The sequence below is a fragment of the Melozone crissalis genome, unplaced genomic scaffold (genome assembly GCF_028551555.1).
Source record: "Melozone crissalis strain CALT ecotype California unplaced genomic scaffold, PUWL_Pcris_2 ptg000063l_1, whole genome shotgun sequence".
NCBI lineage: Eukaryota > Metazoa > Chordata > Aves > Passeriformes > Passerellidae > Melozone > Melozone crissalis.
Window position 1 is genome coordinate 15,353,666 of NW_026535841.1, and position 22,237 is coordinate 15,375,902.

The 22,237-nt window shown below is 39.0% G+C and overlaps 1 protein-coding gene across 4 annotated transcripts in view; it reads left to right on the forward strand.

Moving 5' to 3' along the window:
- Positions 1–6,555: 6,555 nt before the first annotated feature.
- The window catches only part of SFSWAP (splicing factor SWAP), a 36,535-nt gene continuing 20,853 nt past the window's right edge, over positions 6,556–22,237 (forward strand). For 3 of the 4 annotated variants that reach the window (XM_054288501.1, XM_054288497.1, XM_054288498.1), the window contains exons 1-11: positions 6,556–6,935; positions 9,409–9,578; positions 10,099–10,236; positions 11,624–11,709; positions 14,467–14,692; positions 15,129–15,244; positions 16,097–16,232; positions 17,822–18,059; positions 18,345–18,476; positions 18,849–18,942; positions 21,163–21,337. In XM_054288501.1, coding sequence (XP_054144476.1) covers positions 6,682–6,935; positions 9,409–9,578; positions 10,099–10,236; positions 11,624–11,709; positions 14,467–14,692; positions 15,129–15,244; positions 16,097–16,232; positions 17,822–18,059; positions 18,345–18,476; positions 18,849–18,942; positions 21,163–21,337 — 1,765 coding nt within the window. In that variant the 5' untranslated portion in view covers positions 6,556–6,681. Of the gene's footprint in view, positions 9,029–9,408; positions 9,579–10,098; positions 10,237–11,623; positions 11,710–14,466; positions 14,693–15,128; positions 15,245–16,096; positions 16,233–17,821; positions 18,060–18,344; positions 18,477–18,848; positions 18,943–21,162; positions 21,338–22,237 lie in introns of all 4 variants that reach the window. The other variant, XM_054288500.1, reaches the window with a different exon arrangement.

The window sequence follows — 22,237 nt, forward strand, 5'->3', positions numbered from 1 at the left end:
GGTGTTGGCACAGCACCTTATCTGCTCTGTGTGAGTATGGAAGCATTTGGATTGCCTCAGTGGACACCTTAAGATCCTTTATTACATTTATGCTGTTGGCTTCTTGAGTACAGCTTTGAGAACACAGCCCAGTAAATCATCAGTGAATGGTGTTCAGTGATATATTTAATGTGTTTGGATCCATGGACATGAAAGTCAAATCAAAGGTTCTGAGGAGGCAGCAGAGGTTATGCCCTATTTCAAAGGTGAGTCATCTATATACTCTGATGGAGAGTATATAGATGACTCACCTTTGAAAGCCTGAACACAACACCAGCAGAAGTTAAGAGTTGAACAAATCCTCTGGATCGCACATAAACCCGTGAAAATTCCTTCTGTGTCTTCTGAATGCTTGCCATTCAATTACTGACGCTTGTAAAGGGAAAAGGAGTCTCTGGAACAGTACAATTCCTCTTCACCATTAATGGCTGGTGGGGAAGCATCCTGTTTTGGAGACTGCATTAGTTTACACAAATGTGAAGCTGCAATGCTGCTTCCCATCATCTTCAAGATGTTTTCACAGCAGGTTATTAGCCTGGTAGCTGTGCTCACACTCCTTCTTTTGGGGAGGCGTGCAATATGTACATTGCTCAGCCTCCCCAAAATGCTCATTGATTAGCTACTTCCATACACACAATATTGTCTTGGGGCCCATCACAGTTTCCACTCATACTTTACTCAAATCTAATAAGAAACATGCTTTCCACTCAGAATCGTGCAGCTGCCTAACACCTCTCCAGGCCTCTTGGAGGCAGACACACTCCTTCTGGAGCCAGCTACACAGAAGGTCTAATCAAATGGCTTAATGGGTAAGTATCACTGACTTAGTGCAATTATTTACATTTGACTAAAGCCTAACACATACTTTGCCAAAGTTAATCTTCCAAAAAGACACTAAAGCTTAGCTCAAAGGCATTTCAGGGCATAGAAATATAGATTTACTGCAGCAGTTGTTATGTATGTTCAGTCTTTCTAACTGGCATATGTCTTGCTTCAGTTTCCATCTGCTGATCCTTACAAAAATACTATTTAGGACACAATGCTTCTTTCTCCATGAAAACACTACTTCATTGCAATTGAAACCTCTTTCAATATTTTTAGTAAGTACATACACTAAAAATCAAAAAGCTCAGCCCATTTCATATTACACTTGCAATCTTGGCTGTTCACATTTCCAAACTATACTCCTGATCCAAACTGGGATTAGGCAAATATGTTTTTTGTTTTGCTTTAATTCCCTCAAACAACAAGCTTCCAACTGATGCCTAGCAGCATTCACAGCAACCCTGCAGTAGGTGTCTTGTGATTGTAATCCCCTCTGGCTAACACTGCTGGAAATTTCAGGGAAATTTTGTATGTTTAAAGCCATCCAGAGACAGAGTAGTTGCAAAATAACTACTGATTATTTCACTCTTTTTCAGTGACAAACATCCAGGGTAAGAGAACATTAAAAGTATTTTGAAGAGAGATATTTTGTCCCACAGATTCCCATGGAGAGAAGGGAGTAGATTACTGTAGACCACTGGACAGACATGGCCACTTTCAGCAATGCGGTAAGTGCTGAACACCAGCATTTGCATGAAGCCAGGTCCCAGGCTGTAAGCATCAACTCCAGTGTGGAACATGGGAACCCCCTTGTCATGGAACAGATCCCGTTGGAAGGGACCAGCACCCCCAGGTCCTGCTCTGCAGAGCTGCTCTGCAGCAGGCCTTCCCCAGCCTGTGCTGGTGCTGGGGCTGTTCCTCCACAGATGCAGGACCGTGCAGCTGCCATTGCAGAATTCCAGACTGTTCCTCCCTGCCCATCACTCTGACCCGTTGAGATCCATCTAAAGGGCTGCCCAACACCTAGGGGGTATTGGCCACTCCTCCCACCTCTGTCCAAAAGCTCTGTCTTGTGGGTTTGTGCATGACAACCACCACTCCCATTGCCAGCTGACGGTAAAAAGGAGGCTTTCAGAGAGACAAGGAAGAACAATTCTCACATATTACTTTTAAAAGGAGCTGCTTCTCAACAACAAAAGCTTTTTACATTACATTGTCAGGAGAGAGGTTCTGCCTCTTTAGCAAAGGCTTTTTTATTGCTCAAACATGAAGAAGCATTTAATTACAGGACATTACTAAAATAACATGTTAAGGATGAAATCCAGTTCTATTCATCCAAAATCAAAAGAGGCCATGTCAGGCTAATAAGCTACTTCTTCCTAGTTGGGAACTTTTATCTGCTGTTTTAAAAAATTTAAGCTGAAATTTGACTCTACAAATGTATACATTCAAGCATAATCATTCACTATACAAATGTTAATTTGTTTGAAAACACAGTTGATTCTGTCCTTAAATTTACATTTAATGGAAAAAAAAATCAATGAAGTAATTAATTATAGGGACACATATTTATATGGGACCAACCCAAATAGCTAACAGATTTCTGCAGATAGATACAGGATCCTTTAAATGAACAATACAATTATGCAAATTAAGTTAATTTCCTGGTATTTTCTGTGCATTTCTTGGGTTGTTTGTTTGTTTGTTTGGGGGAAGGGTGTCATTTTGGGAAGTTTTTGTTTGGTTGTTTTATTTAACTCTTGATGCAATCCCAAGAGCTGCATGCTCCAGGAAGGGGGATGTCAGATCAAACCAATGGTTTTTTTGACCCCTTAAGCATCAATGATCAGCCAATAGTCAAGGCAAGCTAAATTAACTCTCTAAGTTAGCAGCTTTCTCCACCTCTGAAAAAGGTTTTGGACATTTCTAAGTGTCTGAGGTCTGGTGAAGAGGGCATAAAGAACCTACCTAGTCCAGAAATCAAACAGGCTGCTCAAAACTCCACCAAAGCAGAAAAACAATGGCAAGCTCTTAATACTTAACCTTGTGACACAGAAAAAGTGCTTCTTTAATGGCTTTCCTACTCCTGGAGTAAAAGTTACCAACAAATTTTAGAAACGCGAATGGCTTCTGCTTTAGAGTTTTGGTTTTTTAACAGCTGAAAAGAAATCTAAGCAGTAACCTATTGCGTGGTACAGAGAAACCTCTGCTAGAAGTAATTTCTTTATACTCAAGGTTACAATGTTATCCTTCATTGCACGGAAACTGTCTGTTATTAAACCTGAAAAACTTTCATGCAGGAAACAAAGAAAGGCTGGGGGAGGAACACTAATGTTTAATTTTGGCTATGGCTTTTGCCTTTCCTCTGAGATGAAAACCAAAATGTATTTGGAGTCTTCTTCTTCCATTGAAGCTGACAAAACACTTTGCAGACCTTGGCTTTTGGCAAAGGCAGCTGAGGGGAACAATTTAGATGTAGCGAGGAAAGTTATCAAAATATGACAATAGGTTGAATAGTTTTAAATGGTCAAGTTTAGTAAACAATTTTAGCCTCTTTGACCAAGGTCAAAATGAAGAAATAACTGACTTCTTCTGTAAACAGTCCTACATAAAGTAATGTTAAATTACAGCAATGTTTCTGTAACAAGATGGCTTAGGAGGGACAAAAATCTGTGAGAGTTGGCAGCTACTGTACACAGTTTCCAATTTTTCAGGAAAACCAGCCAAGTTTTCCTCCCCTCAATGCAGGGGATTAAAGCGATCATGCTAGAATACAAATAGAAATAATCTTAGGGTTTCTATGCTAAGCAGAAGCAAAACTATGTATTTGTTTCTGGTGGGAAATGTCAAATATGGAAGTTTAAACTTTTTTTTTCCTAATTACTGAGCAGATTCACAGTGAGTTTTAAAAAGGATGCATTGCATTGTGCTAAATATAGGGAAATTTTGAGAGGCACTTCAGAGATTCAAGCTTACAGATGAGTTTTCAAATTCCATATGCTTTTCCCTCTTCCCACATATCTAACTTGTGCCCTTCTTTACTTTGAAAAGAGGAGGGAAAAGGTATATATTAATTCAGTATGAGTGCTGACAAGCCATTTGCCAAAATGGTATAAGTGAAACCTTAGCTTGCTGCCCAGAGCAGCAGAACATATCTCCCCTGTGCTTGGCGTAATATTTGATGCACTCTTTTGGTATGCTAAAAATTCCTTTATATTGATTATCATGATAGAAATGGGACTTTTTTTTCAGAATCAGCACAGCACACTTTTTTTCAAATTTCAGAACTAGAGAATAAATGTTATTATCTGTTTTTAGCTAAACGGCAAACTAATACTAAATGACTGCACTTCCATTAAGATAGAGGAAAATGGACTGTTATCAGCCTAGGAAATAACAGCTTGTCTGTGTTTCCCTACCTATAGCGAAATGAAAATAAATACAGTGAGTGGGATAGAGATTGTGTACATTTTCCTCATTACAACACTTTCCCTCTCTGCATTGCAGCCAGAACAGCTGGGACTAATCAAGGGTCTGAATGAAACAACATGGTCATCCTATCATATAAAGACTTTACAAGTCTATAGTAAGCTCAAAGTATTTTTTTTTCTTATTCATAGATATTAAAACTGGTTGTATTGTTAAATGTGGTAAAAAGGCATACCATGTGCCATGATCAGCACTGCATTTTCTTCCCAATGTTGGTGTAGAGTAAAAAAAAGGAAAAAAGTTTAATTTTTTACTCATGCTGGGAAAAAAAGGAAGGGATGGGTGCTTTTTTATTCCAATGCAAATTCATAATGCATTATGACAAACTTGCATAAATATACTGAAAATCTGTGTGCAGTCTGTTTCTATTTCTGTTCTTTCCCTCAGGTACACAATAATCAGAAAAGAACTGTGCTGCAGTTGTCCTGTTATTTCAGAAACCTTTCTGAATCCCTCTTTTGATGACAGGCTAATGATATGTGAACAGAGAGCTGAGAACATCACGTGCTGCAATATACAGAAAGATACTGCCCAACCCTCAAGCTTCATTTTGTCCCTTTTCTCAAAAACATGATTCCCCTTTACCATTTCTTTGTTTTCAAGCTACCAAATTAACACAAATTTATTTTTAAGGCAATATCCCCTTCCATTCATAATAATTCAGTGGGAACATTATCAACACCCAGTGCTTTATTGTTCCTGGGTGTTCTGGTCAGCTCTTCGTTCTTCTAGAAATGGCTCAGCTGTCTGGAAAATGCTTTACTGGATAAAATACTCCCTCCATCTTTCTGTAATTACATTCTTTTAAATAAGTCTTCCATTTTTGTCCCTTATCTGACCTATGCACTGTTCACGTCCTTGTCTTAAATGCTGATATCCCAGGAAAATGGTCTGAAGCTATCTTATAATGCTGCCTCTTCTACTGCACAGAGCCCTTTTTGTGCTGTACTATCTTGCTGCTGAATCCTTTGCATTACCAAAGGACTTAGCGAAGTCACAAAATCATCACCACACATTGTTTTCTTACAGTCCCCATCAAAAACTTTTTGTTTTGTTCGGTTTATTTTTTTTTCATTTTATTTTTATCTTTTCTCCTACTCTTTTTTTTTGACCCCAAGTATTTTCAAGCTGGTATCAAATTGTTCCACAACGACGAAGTGCGTTCCCATCCGTACACTTGGTATCCTCTGACAAGTTCACATGGTAGGATTTCTAAATGCGGATACAAACTATACAAACTATCCACCTCTCTTCCAGTGCTGCTGCATTTCTTCCCTTGCTATTTTACATATTTTAACCCTGTCTGCACGACGATGCCAAGAGTTTTTCACACATTCCACCAGCTCTGCCAGCATTTATGGGCACTCAGAAACTAAGGAAATGGAATAATTCCCACTCTGAATCACAAAACACCGTGAGCTTCCTTACAGAATTTTATTATAAAATATACAAAACAACGTGTTTCTTCATACTTCTTGAAGAGCGATGAAAGTAATAGCCACGAAGTACACAACTTTGAAAATTTCAGCCCAAGTCACACAATTTTAGTAAAAAAATTCTCTAGTTTATAAACTTTCTTAAAATATTTTTAGTCAGTGCCCCAAGTCCTCCCTCTCCCCTTTCAAAGACTGGACGTGGCACTCGGTGCCCTGGTCTGCTTGATAAGGTGGTGTTCGGTCATAGATTGGATTCGATGGTCTCAGAGCTCTTTTCCCAGCCGCATGGATTCTGTGATTCCCACCCTGCCTCCCAGGCTTTCCCCTCGAGCTTCATGGGCGCAGCCTCAGGTTGATGCCCGCTTTGTGCCGCAGGTCCTCGCACTGCCTTGAGCCCCTCAGGCTTCGCTGGGGCTCCAAAGCAGCGCGGCGGACACCAGGATTTGTTTCGGTTTTGTTTTTAAGCTCCTCGAGCCCGCTCCGGCGGAGCCCGCCGCCCCCCGCCCGCCTCGGGCCCTCAGCGCGCCGGGCGGCACCGCCCCGCCCTCCGCCGTGCTGCAGTTTCGTCAGGCCGCGCCCATGGCTCCACCGTCCCGCCGGGCCTCGACCGTTGTCAGTGAGCGCGTACTGTCCTCGCCGGTACCGCGGAGTCACGTTATCCTCAGATTTAACATTCGGGCTGCCGGAACTTGATTCGAATCTGCCGTCGCCAAAAGCCAGCCCGTCCCTGCGCCTCCAGCGGAACCGGAAGCGTCGCCATTTTGTTTCGGGTGATGGCGGCTGTGGTGCTCTGCGGCCGGGGGCTTTAGCGCGGGCCTGGCCGTGCGGGGACTCGCTGCTCGGACAGTCGGTGCTCCTGCGAGCCGCCTCCGCCTCGCTGCGCTCTCCGGTGATGTACGGAGGGCTTGGAGGGTCTCGACGGACTGCAGAAGAAGCAGGCCCGCCGCCCCTAATGTTGTTGTCAGGCGGGGGAACGGTGCCCGGCCCCCCCGGAGGAGGTGGAGGTGGAGGCGGGAGTAGCCGTGTGGAGCTGCTGGTGTTCGGCTATGCCTGCAAGCTGTTTCGGGATGATGAGAAGGCTCAGTACCAGGAGCAGGGGCGACACCTTATTCCTTGGATGGGAGACCCCAAGATCATGATCGATAGGTCGGTGTAACACAACCCCCAGACTGTGCTGCGAGATCTCCTGTGATAGCCTCTTTCTGTTCCCCCCCTTGTGCTGTGGGCAGTGAGGGCGGGGGTTGAGCAGACGGCTCGCTCTGGCAGGTGCGTCGGGATCTTCCGTGGCGAGGCTGGAGGCAGCTCCTCCCGGCACAGCGCTCCGAGGGTGCTCTGGGAACGCTGCAGGCCCCCCCCCGTCTGCGGGAACTTGGGGTTTCCCGCTCTCGCAGCGCTGGGAGATCCCTCTCCTCCTGGCAGTCAGCGTGCGGTGGGTCTTTCTGCTCCGCTTGTCAAGGCAGGTTCGGCAGGGTGGAGAGTGGGAATGATCTGTTCCTTTTCAGTGCAAACCACAAACATCCTCTTTTTTTCACTTGGAATCCAAGGGAGCCTGATTGTCGGAGTATTTATTAGGCACATTGTGTGTTCTGTAGGTGAGAATGGGGCAGTGTTGGGAGTGCAAAGGTGTTTATCCATCTTAAAGAAAATGGGGATTTCCTGTTTCTCGTACATAATCTGGCTGCAGGCTGTTGATGGGACACCCCAAAAGTAGTTCTTGGTCTCTTTACTTTTCCTGGTGCCATGATTTACTGCATCAGACAGAATGGATTTGATTTTGGGTGCTTGCTCTTGAAATTTTATGTCAGGGCTGGCTTCTTGGTTGTTCTGCTGTAGGTCCAGGTTCCTGGCCGCAGAGAGTAATAGAATCTGCTTTGATGTTTCTTTTGGTCTCTTGAGTTGTTTCAGCATTGCAGGGTGGGATTTGGAAATAAACTCATTCAGAAAGGGTTACCTGAATGTTTTGTTGGACAAAGTGAAGATGAGAGATCAGGTTGGTTATGTTTGAGTGGAGCACTGAAGGAATAATTACAAGTTGTGGCTGACCCTGAAAACCTCAGTAGGAAAGATGGAAGGATTTTGGTTTGAAAAGGGTCACATAACATACTATAGATATTTGTTCCCTCAGTTTCATCACTGCTTTAGTGCTAGACAGGATTTTCTTATTTTGACTTAAAACCATATTTGTTTTGGAAAAATGTCAGTAGGGGAAGGTCTTTTGATTGCCTTCCATAGGACTGGAGAAAAAAGAAAGTGCCCTTGCACTGTTTTGGTGCTTGCTCCATTAGTGATCATTGTCATTGAAATAAATTTGTTAAATTGACATAGACACGAAGGCAGGACAAAGCAACCATAAATATTTGTAGTTTTGTTTCATTTCTCACTTACACAGCAGTGGAAGTGTTGTGTTGCACACTTCTAAAAAATCAAAAATAATAACTAAAATAATTACTGTGATTGATCTCATTCATAGATAGAGGCGGATTTTGGGGTGCTCTGCAGCAGAGCCCTGTTCACAGGTGTTACAGAAATTGTAGGGAGCAAACACTAAGTATGTGCATGTCTGTGCACACATACTGAAATACCAAATAACGGTACATTTGTGAGTTAAGGCAGCTTGCAATTGCTAATCTTATAAACTCCTTTGGAAGCTTAGATTCCTTTTATCTCCAGCAGCAGGAAGTCTTCATTTTCACCATTTTGGGAAAAGCACATTGCTATGAGAAGACTTGTGTTCAGATTTTCCTGTGGACAGAGCTTGATTAACCAGACCTATGTTTCATTTGCTTTTTGCTATAAGAATATTTACTTTCTTTGTTTTTGGTCTAGCAAGTTGGCACAAGTCAAGAGTTGTGTGTGGGAAGACACCTCAGCGGAGTCAAGCTTACTGTCACTTTACTTTCCAATCAGTTTCTCTTACTGATGCGTAAACATTATCCCAATGCAGTGCTTTTCCTGCAAATAAAGTGATTTCGTAGTAGAAAGGAACTGTACATCTTTGATCTTTGCCGATTTTGCGGTGAACCTCCTTAAATTGCATGTTTATGTTACTGTTCCTATGTATGTGTGTCTCTCTATCACATAACCCAGAACTTATTTCCTCAGCCAAATGGCTAGGGGCCGAGCCTAGCCATGATTTTACCTCCAATGGACGCAAGTTTCTATGGTGAAGATTTCTCCTGAGAGTTCGGGACTAGCAGAAAGAAGCGAGGAAATTTCGACCGTTTGGTTCTTACGGATAGGTATTTATGTACTCGGGTTTGTGTGAATGTAAGCTATTTGACTTTCCAGAAAAACGTATTTTGCAAGTGGCATTGATTGGTTGGTTGAAGCACGTACGGTAAGAGCTGTTAAGGAAGTGGATCTCACTTAAACTATTAAAGGATACCTTTGGCTTTAATTGTAATAATTTATTAGTTTCTTTGAGAGGAATTTAGACTATTAAACAAATTTTCGATAGTTGGTGACAAATGAGTAGCAAAATTAATTGTAACTTCTAAAAGGGAGTATGCATTAACATATAAGTTGGTTTTTTTTTTCATTTTTATTGGGTAAGTATTTAAGTAGTCACATAAACCCAAGCCCTAAGTTCTTTGCATTGACCAGCTGTTTCATCCTGCAGGTATGATGGGCGTGGTCACCTGCATGACCTTTCTGAATATGATGCCGAGTATTCCACCTGGAACAGAGATTATCAATTGTCCGAAGAGGAGGCTAGAATAGAAGCCCTCTGTGATGAAGAGAGGTATTTAGCCTTGCATACGGACTTGCTTGAGGAGGAGGCAAGGCAAGGTATTGCTCAAGGAATAACATGGTTATTTAAAAAAGCAGGTTTAAATAAATTATTATGAAACTAAATTTACTCCTAATTTTATACTCTCTTTTTCTGATATTATCTTGACAGTACCCAGTGGATTCGAAAAGCAGGAGTCTCTGCGTATGTGAGAGGACTCTAGGATAGTTTAACTGTAGATCCACAGAGAAATTGCCCAGATTCTGAGGGCAGACTGGGATTTCAGACCCCCCCAAAATAAACACATTCTTCTTCATTTTTAGTGTTGTTTAAAGGAAATTCTGTGCTTTTATATGCATAATTGCATTAGAATGTCTTAATCCACAGCCCGTGTCTCTTCAAGAAGAAATAAATGGTCAGCATGTGTACATACTTGTTTTTCTGTTCCATTTTTAATGACAGCTAAAGTGATCAGGAGAAAAGTTCTTATTTAAAAACTAAAGTAAGAAATATTGCTTTTTAAAAAATAAATTAGCTTCTGAACATGTTCTAATGTTGGCAATCGTATTTTTGTTCAAGAGGAGGAATATAAAAGACTCAGTGAAGCTTTGGCAGAGGATGGTACCTATAATGCAGTGGGATTCCGTTATGGCAGTGATTATTATGACCCTTCAGAACCCACTGAAGAGGAGGAGCATCAGCCTGCAAGACAAAGAGGTATGGGGTTAAAATAACAAGGGTTAATTGAAAGGGGGGACATAGCACTTCTGTCTTGCAGTTGAGTGTTTAAAATATATGTGCTGTTAAAAATTCTGAGAACATTTCATCAGTCTTTATGGTACTCTGTTACTGAGTTTTTGAAGACATTGTTCTCTTTGAGCTTAAAAATGTTTTCCTGCTATGGCACAGTCAGTACTGCAGTAGTTGGGGAATTTAACTCTGCTGTCATGCTGATTCTTAACAGAAAAAAATAGTAATTCCTTAGATTGGCTGTCTGCTAACATTGTGTTTCTCAGTCAAGATGAAAAATATCACTGCAAGCATAAAATAATAATTAATAAGAATGTAAATTTCTAAGTTCTGATTTTGTCATCTTAATTGCTATAAATGAGTCTGTCTTCAGCTTAGTGTGCCCTGCTCCATGACCTCAAGAATACAGAATTCAGTTGTCATGTTGTCATCTATAATTCCAGTAACTTCATATTTTTGTCATACATTCTTTAGGAAGGTTTGAAATGTTGTTGAACTATGTCTTAGTAGAGTGAGGATTGTTTAATTAACGATTGGGTTGCTCAGTTATATCTTGGTGGGTTACTGTGATATTTGGTTTTTTCCCTCCAAGTTGCAGTGCAAGATCATTTTAGGTGCTAAAGTTTATTTAGTGTTTTTTGCTGTGTCTGAGAGATTGTGTACTTTTGTACTGAAGCGGAATTGATTGTCTTTTCTGGGGTTTAATTAATTTGTTTAAGACCCTGTAACCACATACTGTTAGCTGGAGCTGCTGCCAAAAGAAACAGTATATTCTTCTTGTCTGTGGCTCTTTCCTTCTTTCTTGGCTGCTAAAATTTCTCTGTACCTTTGTGGAGTTAAACTGAGTTCATTACAAAAAACAAAACAAAACCAAACTCACTAGAAAGTAACTAAAAAAGTGAATTCCCCTTGTTGCATGGTTTGTCCTCGGTAATCACTGGGACATCTCATTCCTTACGAGGTTGTTCTGTTTCCACAGTTCCCATGGTCAGGTGTTCCTGCACTTGTTCTAATCTGTCAGGGGAAAAGGGGAATACAATTTCTCTTAAGGCTAGTGGAATAGATAATACTATAAGATCTTTAGGAAGTAAACTTTTAACCTCAATTATTATAAAAATCTCTAAAGCAAGTATTTTCAGAGGAATATTTCTGCTATATCAAATAGTGGACTGTAATGCATGTTATTCTTTTAAACCACATTTAAATGTCTTCAGTATAAATGCAGTTTATATAGCTGCATTTGATTAGTTCCTTGATTGCACATCATTTTAGAAATACTTTATTTCAAAAAAAATTTAAGCATTTGTGTACTTTGTTTTTTTTCCTAAATACTTTGTTCTGGCATTTCTTGCAGAAATGGCTCAGACAGAAAATACAGAGGAAAATGAAGAACCTTTTGTTGCCCCTCCAGGACTGAATGTGCCCTCTGATGTGGAACTGGTATGTGTACATGTAATGCAGCCTACACTTCTGCCAGCTTTTGAGCAGTTGATGGTGCTCTGTTTGGTGGTTGGGTTCATTTTTTTCAATTAACTTTTAGTGTGGTACATTTTAAATTATTCTGATGTAGTAAGTTAATTTCAGGTGTTCTGTTGTGAACTCTTGAGTTCTGTTAACACCCTTGAATCTTCTTTTTCACACTGAAATGATTGCTGTGCTTATGCTAAGTGCATTTGGTATCACTTGTGATAATATTTTAGCTAATGCAGAGAAGAGGCAGTTGTTCTTGGAATGGATGCTTGCTGAGATGTAAGATTCAACACTCCAAACGTAAAGGACCATTAAACTAAAAGTTTGCTTGTGTTCAAGAATTCTTTTCTAGAATCTTTTTAATTGGGTCCCAGTCTGAAGGGGATAGGAACTGATCAATTGTTGATGCTGTATATAAAACTAGCATATTCGAGGAGAAAAACAGTAATTTATTTCTAGCAAAGTCTGAAATACCTTGAAAGTATTAGAACATAGGAGTGCCTTCCTTCATGTGATGTTGCTAGAATTTGCTGTGTTCTGTAGACTTAATTGGACTTGTGTATTGTTCTTGAAGGGAGCTGAACAGACACCTGCTTGAGTACAGGTCTAATTATAGGGGTTTTCAATGTATTTCAAGTTTCATACAAGATGCTTGAAAATCAGGTCATATTCTTTCTTGTATAACTGTGGTCATGAAAGTGTTAATTTAGTTGTCGGCTCAGCTTGGTATTCTCACCTTGAACGTTGGCCAGTGAAGACTCAGAACATGCCTTTAGAATAACTAATACTGAGCACAGAGTATTTGTGTGTTTCTATTTTTCATTAGCTTTTATTTAAAGAACCTTGAGTTTTCAGAGAAAAGGTTCTTATTTTGCATTTTGAAACTGTTTCCAAAACTTACCTGCTGGTGGAAGAGTGTTGGTTTAGATAGCTGCCTGGCTTGAGTTTTTTTCTGAAATTTAGGCTGTATTTCCTATTTACATTGCCTAGTGCAGTGTGGGGCTTACTAAAGTAATTTCTCAGTCAGGTGTTGGACTCCAGTATATTCACATGAACAGAAAGCAAATAGAGGTGTATTTGGTTTTGATTAAAATAAAAGTAAACCCAACAAGCATCAAAATGTCTAGACAGCAGTTCTGAAAGCAGTGTATACTTAACCTTGGATTGGGAATTGTGAGAATATTTTTGTAAGCCTTGATTTGTTGTTGCTGTTCTATTCAAGTCATTCAGCTTTACCATGGAAGATGTTTATTCTGTTTAAATTTAAGAAATTTGAGAATCAGCTTGCTAGACTGGGAGACTTTGCTCCCAGTCTGCAAGGTGCAATTCAATAAAGACACATACTTTATATCTCCTTTTATAGAGATCAATGCAAAGTGGAAATATTTGGTGAAGACAAGCCAGGCAGCAAAAAAAAGAACTATGGAATGTTCTGTGTATGGGAGCTCCAATTGCAGCAGTAATATCATTCTGGAGTTTAGAATGGAAGAACTGTGAGAAGCAGGTCAAAGGTCTTCCACTGCTTTAAAGTGATAATGGGCAAAGATGGTTGTTCTTCACCAGGGCACTTTAAGAAGTCTGTGGATGCTCTTGAAGTGGCCTGTTAGAGGAAATTTCTGCTTAATAACTTCTGAGGAGAGATAGAGAAAAATTTGATACATGATGTGAAACTGATAATGCACAAAATGTCACAAGTTTAAGAACCTCATTGCCTCTCATTAAAGCAATATTTGCTGTGGTTTTAGCAGGACAAATAAAACTTGAAACAGCCAGTTATTTTTCATATTGAACATGTCCTGGTAAAGGATCCAATTGGCAGAAAACAGCTTTTAAAATTGGACTGTTTGATAGTATTCAGATTTTTCCCTACATGGAGCACCTTTGTCTCAAGTGTTTCCAGTCTTCTGAGAAACATTTTCTGAGGTTTGCAACGTAGCCGGTTATCTGTGCAGTAAAAATGCAGAGCTAGACCAAATTAATGTGACACTCCAGTCTTCATAGGCACACAGATTGTTTTTTTACAGTTTACTGATTACAAGATGAAACAGCTGAGTACGAGATTAAAAGCAGTGACTAATGTTCATTCATTCTTTAACTGTACTCCTGTTCTCTTCGCATCTTGGGGTTCATATCACGCTGCTCCCTAGGGATTTCTGGAGTGAAAAAGCAAGGATGCTGCTAAACTTTATTTACTTTATCTTTTGCTTTATTGCTGCAGCTTTCAATGACTCTTAAGGGAATGGACGTGGGAATTGTAGTTTGGATGTTGGTCTTGAGAGGCAACATGTTCTTCCCAAACAAATATGAAGTAAGAAATTTCTAGTTAGGGAGCAATATTTGTGCATTCAGAGATAACAGAATTAAGGACAGCTTGTGGGAAGGAAACCGTACATGTTGAGTGTTCAGAGCACCTTGAGATATTGTAACACCAAGGTCATTCAGGATCTGTTGCCCTCTTCAGTTTGGTGTTCAATGCAGAAACAGCTGTGCTGGTAAAAGAAGAGGATCTTGCAAAAGGAATGGATTGAGCAGCTGAGGAAGTTTGGGACTGTTTTGGTTATTTTTTTAGGGCTGATGTACTATCACTAGTTTTAAGTGATTATGAAACTTAAGTTGCTAAAGAAAGCCGAGAAGGACAGGGAACTACTTTCTGATTCCCTTTATAGTTCTAACACACTGTACAAGCTGCTTATGAAAATACAAATATGTCTTATTTTACTTTCACAGCCACCAACGGCAAAAATGCATGCGATCATTGAGCGAACTGCAAACTTTGTGTGCAAGCAGGGAGCCCAGTTTGAGATCATGCTGAAAGCCAAGCAAGCACGCAACTCCCAGTTTGACTTTCTGCGGTTTGATCACTACCTCAATCCCTACTACAAATTCATCCAGAAGGCCATGAAGGAAGGACGCTATGCGGCTCCTTCGGAAAGTAAAGCTGATGAGAAAAAACGTGAGTTTTTCCTTGGGAATTGCTGACTTCAGGATGGGAATCAGTGAAACAGATGCTGGTCATTTTGTTACAATAGCCACGTTTTTCTGGAATTCCACTGCAGCTGAGATTGATGTGATGATTCAAAATTTTGCTTAAATTGGAGATTTAAAAGAAAAAAATATTGTTTGTGGAAACTTTCAGCTACAGGAGCTACTATGATGTGGAAGTTTTAGAAACAGTCATATAGCTCAAGTCCAACTGAAGGTTGGTCTGTCTAGTTAAGGTTCAGTTTTATTGATGTTGGGCAATATCTTGGATCTATGCTTTTGTGACTGAGCTGATGTATATGAATGATGCTTTCCTAAGAATTCATGCTTGTCCTGTATCATCATTCTCCCCCAAAAAGCAAGGTCATAGCAAACCCAAATAAAATTCAGGCTTTGCTTTTATTTAGACTCTAAAGTCAAATCTGAGGAAGATGATGATGACGATGATGACGATGATGGAAATTATCTTCATCCAAGTCTTTTTGCATCTAAAAAATGCAGTAGGCTTGAAGAGCTCATGAAGGTACTTGACATTATTAAAATTACCTTTTTATCTTGTAAAACACCTGATTCATGGACACAAAAATTCTAATATGCAGGTGCTCAGGTCTTTTATGGACAGAGGTCTGGGGTTCTTTTTGGACTGTAATTTAAGTCTGTTTTGGTAAACTTTTGAGTTACCTTTTCTCTAGTACACAATTTGTTATTTTTACATTTCCAAGGAATTAGATTTCTGTTTCTGATGCCCTCTGGTATTGAGGGTACCACTCAAGGATTTATCCTACAGAACCTGTGTTGAAGCAAAGAGATTAAGGTATTCAATGCCTTCTGTATATAAGCTGAGAGAGATATCTTATTCTTCTTAGGTTTTAGTAGATAAAATGTTGACATGAAATAACAGTTCCAGCAAGTAAATAGTTCACCAGAATTTGCACTCATTACATGTAAATTTTGCTAAATGTGTTAGTTGTTTTTATTTTCTGAGACTGAGCAGCAATGGGATAATAGGAGTGACAGACAGTTGTATGTATCTGAGGCTTTCAGAGGAATGGCTGTGATGCTGTCTGATATTTAGACAAGGCAGGTTTTGTGCCTTATCCCAGACATGGCAGTCATTGGCTAACAGTAATAACCATTTTTTTTTTTTGTCATTAATTTCTGTTTACATGAAAATGATTTTGTCTTGTTTTTTACTTATTTTCAAATACATTGATTCGGATGTGAGAGCTACAAAAACAGTAACTTCAGTGTTTGCACATAATTAGTGATGTCTATTAACATAGATAAATTTGCTTTCCCAAATATGTTGATGTTACTGTTCTTAAAATATGTACTTCCAATTTTAATCTTTTTTCCTACTTCAAAATATTTTCAGCCTTTGAAGGTGGTAGACCCTGATCACCCCCTTGCAGCACTGGTGCGCAAAGCACAATCAGATAATAATTCATCTACGCCACAGTCAACAGACGGGGCAGCTGTGCAGACATCACAGGCAGAATATTCCTCTGATTGTAAGTGCTTTATGAGGAGGCAGCTGGTGGTGTGTTTTGATGAATTGTGTGTGGATGCTGGTGGGAAGAGAATAAGTTTGGCTTCATGCTTCATCCTGTGTGTTAGTTCTTTTGCAGTCTCCTCAATTTTTGAAGTTCTATTCTGAGTATCTGTTGAGTGGCAGCTCAGGGAAACCAGGAATGGTGTGGGGGGGTAAGCAGGCAGGAGGCCAAGTCTCCAGTCTGTGAGTACGTTTAGAACAATACCCTTATTATTATATTATTTTATTCTTGCAGATTTTGTAAATTCTGATACTTAAAAAGATAGTCAAGCTTAAATGAGTTTGTGTGCCTCTTAATTCTTTTCAGCTTTCAGAAATCTGAAAGTCCTTGACTCCTTAAATATAGAAATGCAACTTACCCTTTAATTTATGGGACTGACAATATGACGCTACTGAGATATAAGAAAATTTGTAGTGAAGCCTTCGCTACAGTAGAGTTTCATGTTATTATACATTTGTAAGTAATGACCAGTGTGGTGCTGATTGAGTTCTTGGTTTTTCAGCAGCGTTGCTGCAGTTCAGTTATCACCATAATAACTGATTTTTATGCATCATAGATTCAGAACCCCCAAGGGATTACAGGTGTTGTCAGTGTAATGTGTATATGCAAGGAAGTAATTTGTATTTGTATTTAAAACTGTACCATAAGGGAATCTTAAAATCAAAGTAAGATTTCTGTGAAGAAATTGAAAATCACCGGTTATTTCAAGAAAGAAAAAAATCAGAATAAGTATCTTAATAGAACAGAGCTAGTCAGCTTTTTGATTACTTTCATGTCAGGTTTGAACCTAAACGTATATGATAGAAACTGGGAGATTATAATTTAGTACCAAAACTAGGTCAGTTTGCAACTCCTCTCCCTGCTTTTAAAACTTAACAGAACTTTATTCTGTTCTCATTACAATTTATTCTTTGAAGAAAGTAACTACTGCTGTATGAGAATGTTTATGAAACTTTTAAGATAATAATTCATTGAAATCTAGTGCATTGATTAAACCTTGCTTCTAGAAGTGTAAATTCTTACTGTAATTAATTTGAAATATTGTATCGCCTATATATGTCTCCTCTATATAATGTTACATATATTATATATATCTATAATATAGGGCTTTAATATGTGTATAGTGATTCTAGTGGTTTAGTTTGTTAATGCTAATTTTGAATATATGCACATTTCCTTCTTAATGAAAACATAGTTTTAATGGAGTTAAATTGCCAGACATGAGTTAGATTAGGAAGTGTGATTTCATACTAGCTCCTTTTTAAATATGCCTACTCTAGTTCTCTTCTGTATTCACATCTATGACCCTCAGTACATTTGCGTTCTGTCCCATAATCTACATATTTCTTACTCATCCTAAATTTGTTAATGTGAGCCTTTCCTTTTTTGCCTTGTGTTTGGTTGGTTTTTTTTTTACACAAGAAATGAGATGCCATTTCATAGTGTGTTGTGTGAATCCGGATTCTCAGTGTGTTTGTATTAATGTAATGCATTGCGTTGGGTGGTTTTCGTCTAATTAGAAGTTGTTCTTGAATGTGTCTTTGTAGCAACTGTGGCAGCCATGTATTACAGCTACTACATGCTGCCGGATGGCACCTATTGCCTGGCGCCTCCGCCGCCGGGAATTGATGTTGCTGCCTACTACAGCGCCCTGCCCCCGGGGGTGACTGTGTCCGGCACTACCGGGGTAGCGACGGTTCCTCCCCCTCCCGGTACCACACCCCCGCCTCCCCCGGACGCAGCTGACAGCACCAGTGCGTTGGCTTCCACCACGACATCTACAAGGTACCTCGGACAGATTTGCTTGTTGATTGGGGGAGTCGTGTTCCTGCACTTCAATACCGAGTGCTTAGCAAGGGTTCTGTTATTGAATCAAGCTATTTTAACAGCACGATGAACAAAGAGAACAAACATCTCTGTATTGTTTGTTCAGGGATTTTTTGTTGACTTTGTTTTGGTTTTTGTTTATTTAGGGGTTTGTTTTTGTTTTTTGTTTTTTTTTTTGTTAAAGCAAAACTCTGAATGATTTTTGTTCTATTTTTAAAAAACATTTACTTGTGATGTTTCCAGCACAATTGCTCCAGTGGTTGCCATTATACCTCCACCTCCAGATATCCAGCCTGTTATTGACAAGCTAGCTGAGTATGTTGCTAGGAATGGGGTAAAATTTGAAACTAGTGTTCGTGCCAAGAATGATCTCAGGTAAGAGAAAATATTGTTTAAACTGCTATTTCAAAAGCTAAGGTTTTAATTTTTTAAGATACTAAATTGCAGGACATGTGGGTTTTGAGAAGAGGAGTATTATTGTTTGCTTTTTTGTTTAATTGAAATTTAGGGACATACTTAATGGCAATGGGAAAGCATTATGGCTCAAGTTATCAAAACAACCAACCTGTGAAAAATGTCTCTAGTAAGCATGCTCTGAATTCGTATCCTCTGAAGTTTAAGGATTAAGTAAGAGTGCTTCTAAACATCAAATAATGATCCATTTGCTAGAGAAGACTAGATGGTAAGGAATTGTTAGTATTAGCTGTGTTCATGTGCATCTTCACATGCTCAGTTTTCTTTCAACAGGTTTGAATTCCTGCAACCATGGCACCAGTATAACGCATATTATGAATTTAAAAAACAGTTCTTCCTTCAAAAAGAGAATGGTGACAATTGCCAGGTACATGTATTTTTATACATACTTCTATTAAAAATGCAGTAAATGTGAGAAAAGGACTTACCAGTTGTCATACCATGAGATATTTTAAAAGTGAAACGCTAAATTAGGAAGAAATTGATCAGCAAAGGATGTGAATGCTTTTTTTAGTTTTTTAGTTTTGTACAGCATTAAAGTAAGGATCTGTGAGGTGGTGTGATATTTAATTCTTGCTTTTTACTATATGCCAGGCCACTGTGGCTGTAATATAAAATGACAACCTGAAAATCTTCTGGCTTTCTATACGAGGGAAAATATGCTTTGTGTAGGTTTAGAGCTTTGTAGGATTGTGATTAGTGTTCTGCCGTCAGAAGGGTTAACTATGGCTTTTAACCCCCATACCTTCCCATATGCCTCGACCTTCTTTGTACAACAGTAGCACAGAGGCTAGAGGAGCTTTCTGACATGCCTTTTTCTGAGGCAGGTTTTGTTAGTGTCCAGGCATGACTGCAACAATACTGGAGCTTCAGAATCTCACAACAGTTTCCTACTTGCTTTGCTTCTTCTAGTCCATGTTATTAGAAAGTGATAGCCAGACTTGGCATCCATGTTTTTAACTATTCTCATGTTAGATAATTAGATTGTTCTCTTACTGAAAAGAAAATTGCAAATAATATCAGAACTACATTATCTGATGTTAACTTTTCATGGGAAAGAGCTATTTTTTTTTTAGGCCCTATGTCATTTGTCATCTCAAGGCTTAGATTGGGGAGCCTTAAACTGAAGAAGGTAGGCCTGTGGGTAAACTCCTCGGAATTGCTTTGTGGAAAATGAAGAAATTCAATAATGGTTGCTGTTTGGAACACTTGTGTCTAATGTTTTGTTTTAATAGTGAAAAAATGTTTTGGAAACACTATTTATAAAGATAAGCCATGGTAAATATGATCTTACTCAGCTGATAAATTACAACCAAAATTGTCCTGTGCCACAATGCTGACTGTTGTTCTACAAAGTGTTATTTGCAAACCAGTGGGTTGAATTCATAATACTTACATAATTAATAAGGACTTGTTAACATGTAGTTGGGGGGAAATTGTACACTAACCAAAGCATTATAGTGTAAAGGATTTATTTTAAATGTTCAAATGAGTACAGCTAAAAAGAAACTGAAACTGGTTTAAGTCCCTTGAGGTCAAGCATAGCAATGCATATTTTTGTACTGCATGGCTTTGTAGATAATACCATTCTCTTCAGTTTCTTAAAATAATGACTTTGATATTATCTTTATGCTCTAGTAATATATGTATAGGCTACTAATGGAACTGATGCTTTTCCTTTTGGCATTAAAATTAATAAGAAACCATACTACTGACTTCAGTAAATACAGGGTGAAGTGCTTGATTTCATTGTGCTTTTCCCCTTTGAGGACCTTCAGAAATCAGTTCTGTTGGTCAGGGAATGGCTGCAGGGAAGATCTGCTAAATGTCTCAGTTTCAATGTCATGTATGCTTAACAGCCAGAGCAACCAGACTCTTGGTTAACTATGTTAAATTACTTAATGTTATCACACGACTCACTGTGCAAATACTTTGAATGTTCTATAATATCCTTCTTGAATTTTTTTTGATGTGAGTTTAGAAATCATGCTGAATGTTTCAGTTGTGTAATGGTAGAACCAGTAATGCTTTACCTCCTTGAAAATCTCAGCACATCTGTTGTGACAAAAAAATCTTGCTAGGCCCAGTGTTCTTCAGCAGAATGTTGGAACAAATCAAACATTATTCCTGTGAAATCTGATTCTGCGAAAAATTTACATGCAGTTGTACATAAGGAAAAAGTGTCACAAGCTTTCACCCTCTCCCTTGGAATTGACTTTATGGATTTGGTTTGGGACCCTGGAAATCAAGACCTAAATAAATATACAAAAGAAGTACATGCTTTTAGGGTCTAATTTTAAAAATACGGTTTTAAAGCAGTTTTGGCAGAAGTGTGTCAGCTGAAGAACATTTTTTTTTTTTGCTGTAAAATAACATGTTCTTACTGTAGGTCTGGAGGTTTTATAACCTGTGGGTTGACATGGGGCGGAATTATGGTCATGAGTGCTGACTGATATAAAATCACCTGTAGTGTGATTGACTGATAATGTGATTTTTCAAATGGCTGACAAAACTGCAGCTCCACAGACATTGTATTAATGATTTCATAAGTATCCTGTTAGTAATTCTGCTAATTTCTTTTGAAAAGGGAGTGTCTTCTTCTGAAGATGTTCCAGCAGACACTGCCAGTGATACACCGAGTGAGACTCAATTTGCAGATGAACATGCACCTGAAGATGCATCTGAGCCAAGTGCTAAGGGAATTCCAGGAACTAAAAAGGATATTCCTTCTAAAGCTGTCAGTGATGGTAAACTGGTGAAAGGTATGAAAACATGATTTATTTGGCATGAAAATATTTCATAACATGTATATAAAAAAAAGAAAAGAAGGTAGGGAAAAGAATTTCATCATGTGAAAAATGCATTTTCACTGCAGGCATCAAAAAAGTCTGCAATAAGTAATTTGCTTGCTTTCATATTTCTTTCTTATCAGACTATCAGATATTTATGGTCTGACACAATAAATTGTTTTACTTCAGTTTTGTGCAAAGTTGAAGGTTTTCATCAGTGATGCCAGTAAAATCTTTTTTTGTTATTTTCAACTTGACAGCTATAAGTTTTGTGGAAGAGTGGAATCATTCATTCTGAAGAAAAGCAGTGGTCTTATTTGAAAGGATACATGTGGAGGATGCATTGGTGCTCATTCTTCCCGTGTTGTTATGCATTAGTTATGCTGGAAGAAAAGTCCCTTTTCTTTTCTAAATGAAATGTTTTAACTCTTGCAGTCATGGCAGCAGAGGGACAGAATGGGAAGATCTCTCTGGAAGCCACTCAAAGCTAGCTACCACACTATTAGTGTCCTGAGTTACAGAAATTATTGTTTATATCTGGGAGCTGATTTATTGTCCTGTCAGGAGAAGATATGTTAAAAATTCTTATTTTCAGTAAAACTTAAAAATGTGCATCTTTTAACTGGAACTGAAAGCCACTGTAAAAAACAAATAGAAAAAGCACTCTTTAACTGGGTTTCCATGAATGGAAACTTCCTTCCTGCCACCTGAGTGGCTTACCTAATTACTGATAATTTGATCTACTCCCTGTGGTTCCTTGGAATTCTCTCTTCTTGCTTCTCGCTGTGCTCGCATTTCCTCCACAACCAGCAAACACTGGGCTCTTTGCTGTGGCTGTCTGACTCTCCAGACTCTGCAGTTTCTTCTCTGAGC